The following is a 14,456-nucleotide window of genomic DNA, read 5'->3' as shown; positions in this document are numbered from 1 at the left end:
AACTTGATGGAACAAAACATTTGTCTGCAGGGATGAAACTAATATTACTTAGATTACGATTAAAGAATCAATTGATCCAGAGGAGGCATAGCACTTGAATTAAAATAAAAAATAAAAAATAATAGAGGGATAGCACTTAATGTACTTCCATATGAAAGAGAGTAGGTACATACTAACTGCAGAAGAAAACGTGAGTCTATAGCATTGGTTATCTGCTGCTCCAGATCCCTATTCAAGACTACTTCTGGTACAGCGTCAATCAACATATCATCCTCATCAGGGGAACCTGTATCAAGATAACAATACAAGTCTCTTTCAGAATAAGATCAAATTGGTGAAGAAGTACTGCGAGCAGAATGGACAGGAAATCTTTAGGATAACAAACTGAAGCCATGTGCGAAGATAATATAGCAAGAAAAGAATACAATACTCTGACTGCTTTCTTTTTCTGATGATTTCACAGGAGGAAGCGTCTCCAATAAGAAAGTTGCAACTGATGCAATGTCAATTGCCTGGTCAATAGAAAGTAAGAAAAACAAAGGAACATTAGGATCAAACAGAACTGGGAGCAAATAGTATTGGTAAAGTTTTCAAACATTAATGAATGATTTTTCACAGCAAATGCAACCCTCTCAATCGTAAAAGCGATTGTATAGCAGCATAGATAAAACAGATCAATTCTTTCCGCAACACTACCACACAAGTTAATATTTACGTGGCGCTATCACCTGTAGCCAAACTCTGAACCTCCTTTACCCCATATATCAAGTATATAGAAATACTAATAGAAGATAACTGTAAAATTCTCTATATATATCAGACATAAGCTGTTGAGTATTGAGCACAATGTTCCTCTTCGCAAATCTATTCAACATGAATACCGCAAGGTGAATCACTAACAATTAGGAAATAAAATCAAGTAATAATGCACCAAAGTACCAACCACAGTAGCTAACACATACACACACAAAGAACAAAAAAATTATACTGCATTGGGAACCTACCAAGTCCAATGAACATTCAGGTAGTGACAACACCACATTTGCGGTGTCCAACGTATTACCAAGCAGGCAAGCATAACCAGGGAATTCCAGGCTTGTTTCACTTGGGAGAACACAAGTACCCTTTTGAATACAGAAAGCCATCTGGTGAATGTAGTGTTGACTTAGACTTGGGCTGGCAAAGACCTGGACAATGAGACTATGAGTTTACCAAAGTTTAAATAGATGCTCACGGTTAAGATTATATTTAGCTCAGGGTCAAACACAAATTTATAAGAAACAAAAGCTATTATTCGCCTCAATGATATTACATATATTGTGATTAGCTAGCGTTTATCCGTGACTAAGAAACATGAGTTCAGGAACCAACCACTTTCAAGTTTGGGAAGAGCTGCCATATGAAAGGTATTGTAAGGATCATAGATGAGAAACTCCAACGTGGATCAACATCAGGGCAGCAACATGGCTCACGGCCAATATGTGGTAGTATCAGTATCAATATTCTTTCTAGTGAAAGGATGCTGCCGGTCATAGTCTGACCACTTGGGCTTTCCTGCAACAAACCACGATTGCTTCAGAAGGATTGGTTGCCAACTATGGAACAGCAATCCAATTTAATGCGCAGTAACTTAGAAGAACTAGGTCGTGGGTCATAATCATGGGGAACTGTTAAAAAATACCTTAGCCGTAGTGACCATTTCTCGGACCAGTTTGAATATGTTTCTCTTTTGGAGATAGCTAATTATTTTGCAAACCCAAGGCAGCTTAGGATCTAGCAACAACGCCATTGCCTCCATCAAGATAGCTGTTGAAATGCTAGCTTCTTCAGGAGTAACTAAGAGCTGATCCCTTAAAAGGTTCCTGATAATTAAAATCAGAAGGAGGCAAAAATGAATAATTCAATAACAGAACTGAAAAGGCCAAGATAGCGACAATTGGTCAGCGATTGATACAAGAAGAGCTATACACTCTACAAAATGAGAGATGACAAAGATATGTATATATATATTACCTATTCTGGTGTATAGCCTCGATGCAGGTCAATGCAAGTTTCTTTACTCTAAAGTCCACCAAATTATGCTCAGCGGAATAGTCCAATCCAGAAAAAAGGCCGACAATGTCACCTGTCATATGATGAGAATTTGTAATATCATTACGCAAGATCCCAGTCGTTTTTGGGAAGAAACTAGAGAAACGATTATCTGTCAAACGCGAAATAAGAATAATACTGTGTATGTGCGAGGATGTAAACAGCAAACGGGAGAGTTTAATTTGTGGTGAAAGGGACATTCCTCACACAATGTTATAATTTTAATGCTCGTAAGATTAACATATTAAACAAGAATACGCAGGCATAAAAAAACTGATTAAGCAAAATGAAGACAAAGAACATGGTTACCCTTACACAAGAGTTACCTAAGAAGAAAAAACACTATGATCAAACTCTTGAATGAATTGAAAAAAAGTGTCAACAAAAGATGCATGCATAGACGTTGGAAATACCAGTGCTGTGAACGAAATTGTTCATAAGCCGACAAGTCTCCACAAGTATCACAAAATCTCCCGAGTTTTGTGCCTTGATAAAAAATAGAAGCTGACGGAGGAAACTTGAACTTGGCTCAAAGCAATGTCTGTATGCAGAGAAAAAAATGTCAGAAAGGGTTACAATAGACATAATAGTAACCATGTAACCATATTGAGACCAAAAAAACTGTAGCAAACATAATAGACCAAAGAAGAATACCTATCGACATTCTGGCAATTATTCCCATAGGTTTCGCAGAAATCATGCCGCACCTTAGCGCGCTCGATGGCCATTGATCTTCTACCTCGAAAGAATTTCTGTAGCCAAAACTTAATCAGCACCTTGCCCATCAGAAGGAGCATAAACGTTTGAAAAGACATATTCCTTTAGCCACAAAATTGCGCGTGTCCACATAAGAGGGAACAAAAAAAAAACATTTTGAAGTGTTGCATTTGCAGCTCCAGCTAAAATTTTGTAATCGCAATGGTTAAATCCTAAATCCTACTACCCTCAACAAAACCCACGAGACCTGTACAGCAGGACACTGTAACAGGAGGCCAAAACCTTAACGAGGACAATGGAGATTCAAAAGCAGGAACCAAGAAAGGAAAATGTCGGTTCAATATCCAATCAAACATCACAAAGCTATCAAAAGTAAACACTACATAGCTCAAAGATTCTACCCAAAATGAAACCTTTCTTGCAAAATAACTCAGTATGTTTGTTCTGCAACTACATTGCTTAGAAACACACAAACAAAAAAAAATCCCATAATTCTAAAAGAAAAGGCTTTTCAATATGATCATAAATCTTCCTAACCTGAATTTTGAGGGCAGCAGAGTTCTGCTGCTTCTGTAACAACCGACGATTACGCTCCATTCTAGTCTGCTCGAGAAGCTTCCGAGTATCTCTCTCCTTGGTGCTACGGCCACCTAAATCAACTCGCTTCCGAGTCGAAGGATCGCCGGGGAAAAACATGTTCTTGAGCTAAAACCTAGATTACCAATACACAATTCCACCCCCCACGGAAACCCTAAGATTACTCTTATTTCTTACTAAACGCTTCGATTTGGAGCCCAAAAGATGTTGATCGGGGTTAACCCTAAAACTTGAGATAACAGAAGAAGAGAGATTGATTCTTCAGAGGCGAAAACAAGATTACGAATTTGGATGATTCACGCGTACAAAGGCAGCTAAACAACAAATTTCACAGCAGCAAGAAAGGAACCAAAACCAATTAAGAGAGAGAGAGATAGTAATTTTCGCCAAGCCGACTCTAAAACGAAGGACGGAAACTTCGTGAGTGGTGAGTCTTGATACGACGACGTTTTCGAGTCTTTTAGAAGAAGAATAATAATAATTGGGTCGTGTCGTGTTACACGGGAAAACAAAAAGGTTTTGCATATATAGAAGAGGAAAAAATGTGTCTTTTGGTTGGTTGATTTTTTTTTGCTATGACATCATTGATTATGTGTTATGGTCTCTCTATTTATATAGCCTTTTAAGACCCAATTTCATCGTGCTCATCATCGACACATGAGCGGAAAATGTCAAGACGGTTGTCTCCAAGGCGTAACGAGTAAGCAAATTTCTTGTAGTCGGCCCATGTGAACGTCCGGTAAAGCCGTGGCTGATCTGCCGCCGTGATGATTGCCGGAAGAGGGCCTATCTTTGCATGGACGGACGGACCGGCAAAGTACGCCATTGATAGCCTGCTTGCATCTTCGGTAGTCACCGCTCTGTGTCGTACGCTTATGAATCTCCCGTTAGTCATTACCTAGACAAGCATTCACAGCAAGCTTAGTAATATCTTATAGAATCTTACATGTTGACAATTATGCTTGTTCGTGAACATGTATAGGTTGGATTCAAACAGAGAAAAAAATTGTACATAAAAAAGATATACAGTTCATTGGTAACACCCAGATAGAGGAAAGCTAATGTGTTTTTGGGTGTTACCAAGTTATATACTTTTGGAGAAACGGTAATTTGTTGCATAATGCATACTAAGTTTATCTTCAAAAATTATGTTTGGCACATATATAACTTTTTTATTTTAGTCTACAAAATGAAAATTAAAAAAAAAAAATATATATATATATATATATATATAGATAATGAACATATTAATTAGTTTATAAAGTAACCAGCATATACATAATCAATGTGTAATCGTAAAAAAAAAAAAAAAAAAATCAATGTGTAATGACTTAAACTTTTAGGGACTGACCTGCAAAAGGTCGCCTACGTTTACGCAAAAGGCTGAAGGGTCAGGGGAGACAGAGACCCACCTACCGTCAGGAAATGCCACCTGGAGGCCCCCTACTTCGTTGGATCTAAGAACTGTCAAGATCTGAGGGTCTGTGTGCTCCCCGAACCCAACTCTCGGTAATGACACGGACATATCAGAGAGCTTGGCTCCACTGAGGAATTGATCGGACGATGGGTAGTGATTAAGCCTAAGAACTGAGTCGCTATCAACGGCTCTGATTAGCTTGCTGAAGGTATGAGGTGGGAGCCCTAGTCCTTCAGCCGTGAGATCTAAGATCTCACACGCCAACTGCTTAACTGCTTCAACGTAACAAGTCACTGCCGAGCTGTCAAACAGACATGTCATACATCGCCAGTTGCTCATTATACGGAACGGATATTATGTTATATAAGAGAACATCGAAACATTCATATGCGTACTTTTAGAGTGAAATTAAATACTCTCCTAGGTTTGTTAGATTAGCAAAATTTCGAAAGCTTAACAGTCTAAGAAAGAAAAAGAGCTTTAGATAATTAAATAACCTATAAGTTTTTCTTTTAAGAAAAATATTTAAAATTGTTGATGTAAATTTGCATTATACACACTGTACACACAACATGCATTGTGTAAGCCAAAAAAAAAAAAGTTACCCGTTCCCTGTGGAGTAGACAGACAGACTGAGAAGCTGTACTTCTGAAATTTAATTTGCTGACTCAAATTTAATGTTTTCAATTTGTCAACGACTCAAAATGAATTTATCCACCAACACAATATATATATATGTATAAGTTGGCTGAAAAGACAATTCAAAGTACTTGTTAATTAGTCAATATTACATTTTAATTTTATGTTAGGTTCACCTTAGCATTTTATATAACAATTTTAAATTCATTTGTTCATACTTCATAGACACACTTTTAACATAAAAGTAAACAAAAACAATCAGACTCACATACTTTAACTTAGCTATACATATACATGCATGCATGCATGCAATTTTCGTATATATATATATACGGAAAGGTTCTCGCATTAAATACACGGGAAAACTGCATTTTGACATTAACTTATCTATGCATTAGATTATAACATACACTGATATATATACTGAACTCATGTTTTATATATGTTGTATATAATCTTAACTGGTTTTTTACATATTAACCAGATCTGTAAATTAATACATTAGCCAAATATAACATAACGTACCCGAACTTGGTAGAATCGTTACCAAAGGATAACTGAGAAAGTACGAGAGGCTTAGTGTGAAGGAGCAAATACTCGACCTCTCCAATATCACCCTTGAGCCCAATGTCCTTCAGTCCATAACCGAAGACCGATTTCTTCTCAAGAACCGGTTTAGCGAAGAAGTTTATGGACTCTTGCTCCATCCGGGAGGTAACGTCCGGGTCAACGGCGTGGTTGACAACTTTGAAGAAGCCAATGGTCTCGCAAGCTTTGACTATCTGCATGGACACTCGTGACCTCTCTAAGGACATGTCTATCACGGGTATGTCTTGATCTACGGCCACGATTTTCTGGGACTCCTTCGCCATTTTTGGAGAGACAGGAGGAGATATGGATAAGTTTAGAGAGATAAATTGTGCTAGATAGAGAGAGATGAGCTAACGCCTGTGTAAGCACACACATGCGGGAGATATGTATAAAGAGAGAGGAGGATTTGATGTGACCATATAGTGGGCTCACGTTATATTTATATAAATACCCTTATTTTGGAATACCAAAGATGATTCATCTAAACTCGACATGTATACTTATAGGAATATATGTGTGTGTGTCTAAGCATATACATATTTTCTGTGAAAGCAACGTATTTAAAGCAACCTTCTCCAATTTAAGTAACAAAAAAATTGCTTCTAAATTTCCTCACACCGTACAAAATTTTTAAAATAGTCAAGTATGACTATATTACTAGGATTCAACATATATACTACAACGAAAATGCTTATATTAGCCGTTATTGTTAAAGTTGCTAATAATTAATTAGTTGAATACGCCTGATATTCTTGGAGTGAGCTTAATTGGCAGGTATTCATTAAATTCAAGTATTCATTTCCAAATTCTGTTATGAATCATAAAAAGTTTACAGAGACCTGCAGGGAAAAAAAAGAGGTTTATAATTCGTATACCTGATTCATATATTTTGGTTATGAAGCATGCTTTTGGTTTATTGAACCGAATATGTATATATTGAATGTGTGGTCTTAATTATTTGTCGATCTAGAGGATATTGAGAGTTGTTCGATATGACGTCTGATGTGAATATCGAGTCTTTCTTCTACGTAATACTAGTAGTTTGAATGGAACGTGAGATTTTGGACCAATAACACACCATGAATAAAAAGACAGCAGTTATTATCAGACCCCAAGCTCGGGGAACTGCAATAATATTGATACCCGCGTCCAACTACCCAATCTTCGTTATAATCTAACTCTGCAGACATTGGTCCAAAGTTAGGTGTTAAAATAACACATTTAATTACACTTCGACTTCCCTCCAATTTAAATCAGAATGCAAGTTTAGATCTATTAGTCAGGTTTTTATTCGGTTTCATTTTAGGTTGTGTGGGTTTCGGGTTGTTTAGTAAACGAGAAATAGCTAGATGTTGAGTAGGAGGGATATAGCTGCCAAACTGTACTTATATCCGTTGTAGATTTTAAATGGTTTAAAGTTTAAACCCAAACAAAATGTTATTATGTGTTATTTTTGAAGTTTGAAGTTTTACACATCAAAATCGTTAAATATCCTCATTCTACAATTGTTTTTCAGATGTGTGTAATTTTGAATCCATAATTTTTGATGAAATGTACATGTCCATGAGTCCATCAAGGGAAGGAAGGAGAAGCTCCATCACTAACAAACCACCTGATTTTAAATGCTTCTTGCATGCTCGTGAGTTATTAGGAACAAACAATTGATTATCTATGGTCCAATTCTATATTAAATGTGTGTTTCTTATCTTATATTTCACATATACTTACTTCTCTGGATATGTATGAGTGAATTATATGGTTGGATTTTTTTCTTTTTGTCACCAATTTGATTGGATGTTGGGCGGCCTAACTTTCAATTCTTGTCAAACATTTCGTATAAATATCATTCTCCAAAATAAAGGTGATTGAGCTATATTGGGGTGCCAACAATCTGAAATAATTGTGTAGCTTTTTTGAAAAATTCTAGAAGTTTTCATATAGGCAGTATCAAACTATCAATTAGTCAAAGTTTCTCCTGGACTTGAGGAGCCTAAAAAGGTTACTGAATTTATCTTCTTCTACATTTATACGGTTATACCACTGAGGCATCAATAGACGAAATAGTTTTGATCAATACTACTGATCACTTGGACTGAACAAGGGATTTCACAACGTATAATTATTGTATATACTGAAAAACAAAAACAAATAAATTGAGTAGGAGAAAAGGTAAACCGGGACTTAGCTCGGTTTGTTACTGGTTACTAATGGGCAGTACCACATTTGGGTCACTGATACTATTGATAAATCGGGCCGAGAGGGCACATTTAATCAAAAAGAGAACGTATAAACAAATAGCCCAAATAAAAGTTATTCCGTTTTGAGGGTTGGGTTTGTTTAATTCATATAAGAAGCATGGACACACCTCGTCTACGTCAGACTCAGACACGATGAAGATGGGAAACCCTATTTTAAAAACTAATGTAACCATAGATTACATCCTATCTTCCTAACATGATATGATTAGAATTATAAAAACGTTAAAAGCACCACAATCTTCAACTTAATCTTAGATCTTTATGAGAAAATCATTAGTTTTAAATTATTATAACGTTATGTAGAAACAAAGTGGGAATCACATGAAGATTGGGTAAGGGAAAAAAACAACAGTAAAGCCAAAAATAGTGGAGAGAAAAAGAAAAATAATAAGAAGAAGAGAGAGTTGATGAGTGAGCCATGTTAAGATGTTACTCATTCTTAGTATAAAGTTTGAACATCTTGTCCCATCTTTCTTCTTCATGTCCCTTCCATTTATATACAGGTTTCATGTATATCACTTGCATTTACAAATGTATGTATGTATGTATATATGTATGGTGCATTGATCATCATGGTTTAATTTATAATTAGAACAAATGCTTTCTAAACTCAAAACAAACACATATGCGGATATGCCCTTTTGTCGATGTGTAGTACTAGTATGTAAACACATTACCAGTTCTTGGAAGAATTATAGACCGATTTGGTAAAAACTGTTTTTTTTTTTCGTAGTTCACGTGAAAAGCGAAAAGGTGACTAGAATTAGAATTAGGGTAGGATACTGTATATATATATGTAAAATTAGAGTGTTGGAGAGGATAAAGCATTCGGACTCCAACTCCGATTGATAACATACCCAAAGCTGTAAAGAAAAGCTGTAAGTTGAGGCGGTAAGTTGTTAAAAAATAGTGCAAAGCTGTAAAAAGAGCTGTACATAAAAGTTGTACAAAAAAACTGAGAGTAAAATTTTTAATAAAAATTTTAGTAACGCTTTTGTGATTGGTAAAAAATTAAAACTATACAAGTGGTACAATTTTAGTTGTGTTCACCAATCAAGGCCTATACTTCTATACTGTGCGTAAGATCAAAACGTTAAGTAAAGAAATCGTTTCACTACAATTATCAACAACAAAAAAAAAACGACTTGTAAAAGGATGCATTTAGTATTTTAAAAGTTTTCGTGCAAAAGATACTTGAACTATAAAGTCTATAGAATGGGTATTTTCAGTATTGCATCCAATTTAAAATTCTAAAAAGAAATCATTTTATGTCTGCGAAAAATTCCAAGACTTTTTAATGCAATGTTTGGTACCGGTAAAGAATAAAGGAGGTAAAAATATGTTGCAAACCCTCTTTTGAGTTCTTTTATTTTCAATCGTCCACTTGCAGACACAATCATTTCGTGGTAGAACGTACCACCACCATAACATTATATAAATAAATAAATATTACAGTAACCAAAAATTAAAATGCCGAATTTATTCATCTGTAAGTTTTCTTTAATTATTGGAATACAATTCTTTGTTGGATTGAAATTGTCTTTAAAAGTCGAAGATGGCAATGATTAAACAAAAAAATTGGCATTGATATTGGGAATTGATTTTGACCAAAGACTTTTCGTATAATTAATCTCTCCACCGTCCCACTACCATAATTAAAGGGGCCGCTGACAATATAGATGCCAATTAATTTAGCTCAAGACGAAATTTTTACTACTACTAATCTATTTTGTAGTAATAGTTTACTCAATAGTCAATACCAGATTGTTTGTAACTTTGTATACTTTTCCTTTTTGTCAAACTTAAATTCTTTGTTTTGGATTCAAATTTAACAAATTACATGTTTAAAATATGTTTAGCATATTACTATCATGATTTTGATATTTTTTTTGATGAATATGTAATATACTCAACTACTATATCAATTTTAGAATAATTACTACATGAAGTGTGTGAAAGGGTTTAAAATAACTACTACATTAGCTTACTACTAAATGTAGACATAATTGTAATATAACTTGACGTAATCTATCTAAATATTAACATAAGTTTGGTATTATGAAACTTGTTGTTTTTATTGTCTGTATAACTAATTGGCATAGAGGAATATTATTGCTGTGTATCTGTATAGAGTTACCAAATATACAGTTATAGCCAAACCTACCTTTCAAAACACCCACAACCATAACTCAAAAAAGACTTAAGAATGATCACTCATAAACGGGACACAACTCATTTCTCTCCCAAACCCTAAAACTCTAATGACCGGCCATGAATAAATAGGTTAGGCAAATGCAGCCATCATGTGACCCTTATCTAATGTCCTTGTTGCTCTATATATCTCAATCATATAAATACAGTTAAAATAAACTGTTTTTCTCTAAGAAGAAACGTTGTTATCGGATCTATTGTTTTGGTAAAATCATATCCAGTTGTCAAAAAGGAACATTTTTATATTTTGTCAAAAGAAAATAACCAATTTTATGAATATGACATTGCGGATTTTAGAATTCAAGTACTTGATATCTCAAATCGCCTATAAATCAGTACGTACATCTCTACGGGGTATACAGAATAGTTAATGTGAAATGAAAGCTCTCATCAAATCAACTGTATAGTGTTACTTGAATATGAGGTATAAATGTACAATTATGATATATGAGACTGATCATAAGTCCTCACATGATATGTATTTATGAGGAATGGCGATATGAGACAAGAAAAAAAAAGAGGAATGGCGAAAAAGATAAGAGAAAAAACAATTTAGCAACATTTATTCTCGTATATAACACAAAAGGGTGGCTCAGCTTTTCCTCTCTTCTCAGTAAAACTTACCCCTTTCTCTCTATTAACTTCTGATATATAAGATGCATAATATGAACACCTAATATGAAAAATAATACTAGCATAATAGAACCGGTAAGTAGAAAACATTAAACATCATATCTATCAACTTTAAGCTGTCCGTCGTGCTTGGAAAATGGAAACATACTAGTTTCTATATACAAAAAATTTGTTTTTATTTGTTGATCATCCTTATAAACGACGTATCAACACAAAATAATTCGCTCTTTGTTATTCAAAACTTCGGGTTTTACCCATATATCCGTTCAAACGGTTTAACAACAATAAGAACAAATACTATTTGAACTTTTGAAGAGTTGAGGATTGGTAAAAATATCATAGTACAGAAGGTGAGAAACAGTCACGAGGGTAGAATGAGAGAGAGAGAGAGAGAGAAAAAGAGGCAATAAATGATTCTGAAGGAATATTTAATAAGAGAGTTCTCTGGTTTTGGCTCTGGCCTTTGCCCTTTGGGGTCAGTCAGACCCAAACAAACACAACACATAAAACAAAAGTAAATTCCTGTCTAAAGCCTTAAAAGAGAGAGAGTAAAGGCATAATTCTTTTTGCCCGTTTCCATATTCATTGCCTTTTGCCAGTCCCCTTGATAGCGAGACTTTTTTTACCTCCTTTAGTTTTGTTACAATAACATAACCAATACCAGCAAAAAAATCATATAAGAAGAAGGGAAACATTCAACTTCTTTATTAAAATCATATCAAAGTTGTACATCAATAACAATGAAAAGCTGTAAAGATTAGCTCAGGAGGGATAGACAAGGTAGGAGAAGATGACTTGAACGAATTAGAGGTAGAGATAGATATCTATTCTATGTGGAGAATAGATAGAATAGAATCTGTAAAATGAGAAAATACTGACACATTTAGAAAGGGATGGGGTCTTACAAGGTCAAGAAAAGGCCTTACAAGGTCAAGAAAAGAGAATAATGCAATGCTATCATATGAATGAAACATAATAATTAAAAAAAAAATGGACGGACTAAAAGCTCAGATAGGATAACACCGGTTGATCAATGAAACTGGAGTTCAGAAGAAAAACCCAATTTCTCAGCACAACCGATCCAATAATCTATATGCTTCACATGGTTTATGTTTCTCTTATCGCCTGCACAAGCACAAGAAAAAAAGAACATGTTACTCTTTACAACAGTAATCGTGTATATATGTGATTCCAAATCTATAACGTAACTGTAAAGACTGCAAAAAGATATTTGACCATATCTAAAAGCATCTATCTTCGTGAGTCAATAGTAGCGAAAGTGTATGGATACAAATATATGTTGGTTTGCATGTACACATTAATAGTGTCTATCAGTCTATATACCTAAACTATATATATACATATAGATACCGAGAAACACATATGTATTAGATAGTTCAGTAACATATCATACATATATCACTGATGAACAAGAAAATTGACTTCTTCGAACTGACAAAACCCTAACTCTTGGCATTGCATATATCAAGGTAGACATATCACCTTGAAGAAACTTTGGCCTTGACCTTTCCATCCATGGGAGCTCTTCTCTCCCTTCCATTTGAGAGAGAAAAATAAAATAAAAACAGAAAGATAGAGAGAGAGAGAGCCTTGAGAAACGGTGGGATGATGAAGAAGGTATCAAGTGAAGGAGAGATTTTAAGGCAAAGTTTATAATCAAAGAAAAGAAAAAAGAGATAAAATACAATAGATGATAACCTTCGTGGGCCGGGGCCCAATTAGACCTTTGGAGGGATCATGACGCTGTCATTTGCCCGAGACAAGCTTTATATGTGAACTTGATGACGTCATCTTTGCGATATGGCATAGACCAATCTGCCCGAACACCTGACCGTTCTGCCCGGAGGTGGTCCTCTTCCTGAGTTAGCAGTTTCTTTTGGTCGTAAGCGAAACCCAAAGTCAAATATTAAAACTCGAAACTGTGTCTCAAGTTTTTTTTGGTCCGAAACATTTTGTTTTGTCAACAGTTTACTCATGTTGAATGTGTTTTTTCCGAAGAACTTATGAATTAAAATTTCGTTGATTACTGATTTTAACCGAACGTTTTTATTTTCCTAGTTCATAATGTAATCTAGCTGGACTACTAGGCATCCTAGCTAAACATAATTATTCACTAATTGGTGAAGAGACTGAGTTTGAGCAAATTAAGAGAATCTTGGTAAATGGAATTCCTCAATTCTAGGGAAAAACATGAAAGTTCAAATTTCAAAATAAATCATGTTTACATTCATTAGTAGTATTTAGTTTTCATAGTACTCCCCTATGTATTAGAATAGATGATGTTTTAAAAAATTATCTTGTATCACAAAGATTGATTTTCTGTATTTTTTATTAATTAATGCTATGAAATTGTAGATTTCAAGATTCATTAATTGAAAATTTAAAATTTTAATGAACTACCATTGGTTAATAGTTATGAGAAATATATTATTTATATATAAAAATATATTTATGACTAAACATTAATTATTTTCTTAATCTATGTGAAAAACTTAAAAAATCATCATTTCTGATACAGTTATAACTTAATATATATATATATATATATATATATATATATTAATGAATGTGTTTTTGTTCCTACTATTTTCAAATTATAATCTTCCTAAAATCAAATTTCTACCTCTGTTAAGAGGTTTCCTTTTCTCTAATACTTATTCAATAGCTCATCAGTTTTCTTTGAAACGAAGTAAGCTGAAGAAGATCGAATCTCTTTTTTAAAAAGAGGTATTTCTAAGTAATCAAAAAGTCTCAGATTTGTGGGGAATAGAAACTTTGTGGGCGTGCGGGAGAATCACAGTCTCCTAAGATATGAAATGGTCAAAATAATGCAAAAAGTATAGTAATGTCAATAGTGTTATTTAATATACTAACCAAATGTTATATTAACTGATATAAGGCCAAAAAGAATCATCTTGACCTGCGTTCTTATATTATTTAGGATAGGAATGGGTAGAGCGGTTAGGTTAGGATAGACAAATCCATTTGCGGATCAAACCGTTTTTTATTTACCATTCATTATATGTAATCCACAATGGTCTACAAAAAACAGAAATAAAACCGCAGTGAACCAACTGCAAACCGCTTTTCCTTACAAATAGAGTTGGATCGCTGCAGTTTGTTGTTCACACTTAAAACAGGACGGTCTGATCCTCAAATGGATTTGTCCACCCCAACCACAGGTACCAATCAGACCCTTAGTCTTTCGTGTTAGTTTAACATACGCATTAGTGCTTTCAGTAAGACAATATATTTATATACTGTATAATTATATAACTCTT

At 34.4% G+C, this 14,456-nt stretch overlaps 2 protein-coding genes across 2 annotated transcripts in view; both read right to left on the bottom strand.

The window, feature by feature from the left end:
* The window catches only part of LOC104767570 (E3 ubiquitin-protein ligase UPL6-like), a 9,286-nt gene extending 5,428 nt beyond the window's left edge, over nucleotides 1-3,858 (bottom strand). Inside the window, exons 1-10 of the mRNA XM_019240843.1 lie at nucleotides 3,346-3,858; nucleotides 2,746-2,843; nucleotides 2,505-2,632; nucleotides 2,014-2,125; nucleotides 1,682-1,862; nucleotides 1,372-1,554; nucleotides 1,005-1,187; nucleotides 431-512; nucleotides 174-286; nucleotides 4-24 (exon numbers count right to left, since the gene is read on the bottom strand). Of these exons, the coding sequence (XP_019096388.1) occupies nucleotides 4-24; nucleotides 174-286; nucleotides 431-512; nucleotides 1,005-1,187; nucleotides 1,372-1,554; nucleotides 1,682-1,862; nucleotides 2,014-2,125; nucleotides 2,505-2,632; nucleotides 2,746-2,843; nucleotides 3,346-3,504 (1,260 nt within the window). The 5' untranslated portion in view covers nucleotides 3,505-3,858. The remainder of the gene's footprint in view (nucleotides 1-3; nucleotides 25-173; nucleotides 287-430; nucleotides 513-1,004; nucleotides 1,188-1,371; nucleotides 1,555-1,681; nucleotides 1,863-2,013; nucleotides 2,126-2,504; nucleotides 2,633-2,745; nucleotides 2,844-3,345) is intronic.
* On the bottom strand, nucleotides 4,027-6,412 carry LOC104767569 (gibberellin 2-beta-dioxygenase 4-like). The gene is made up of 3 exons (XM_019241222.1): nucleotides 5,993-6,412; nucleotides 4,757-5,123; nucleotides 4,027-4,303 (listed from the first exon to the last, which is right to left on the bottom strand). The coding sequence occupies exons 1-3, from the start codon at nucleotides 6,331-6,333 to the stop codon at nucleotides 4,028-4,030; spliced, it is 984 nt and encodes a 327-aa protein (XP_019096767.1). The 5' UTR covers nucleotides 6,334-6,412; the 3' UTR covers nucleotide 4,027.

Source organism: Camelina sativa, chromosome 19 (assembly GCF_000633955.1).
Source record: "Camelina sativa cultivar DH55 chromosome 19, Cs, whole genome shotgun sequence".
Classification (NCBI taxonomy): Eukaryota; Viridiplantae; Streptophyta; class Magnoliopsida; order Brassicales; family Brassicaceae; genus Camelina; species Camelina sativa.
Note: the sequence above shows the minus strand (reverse complement) of the source record. Positions and strands in the feature narration are given on the sequence as shown.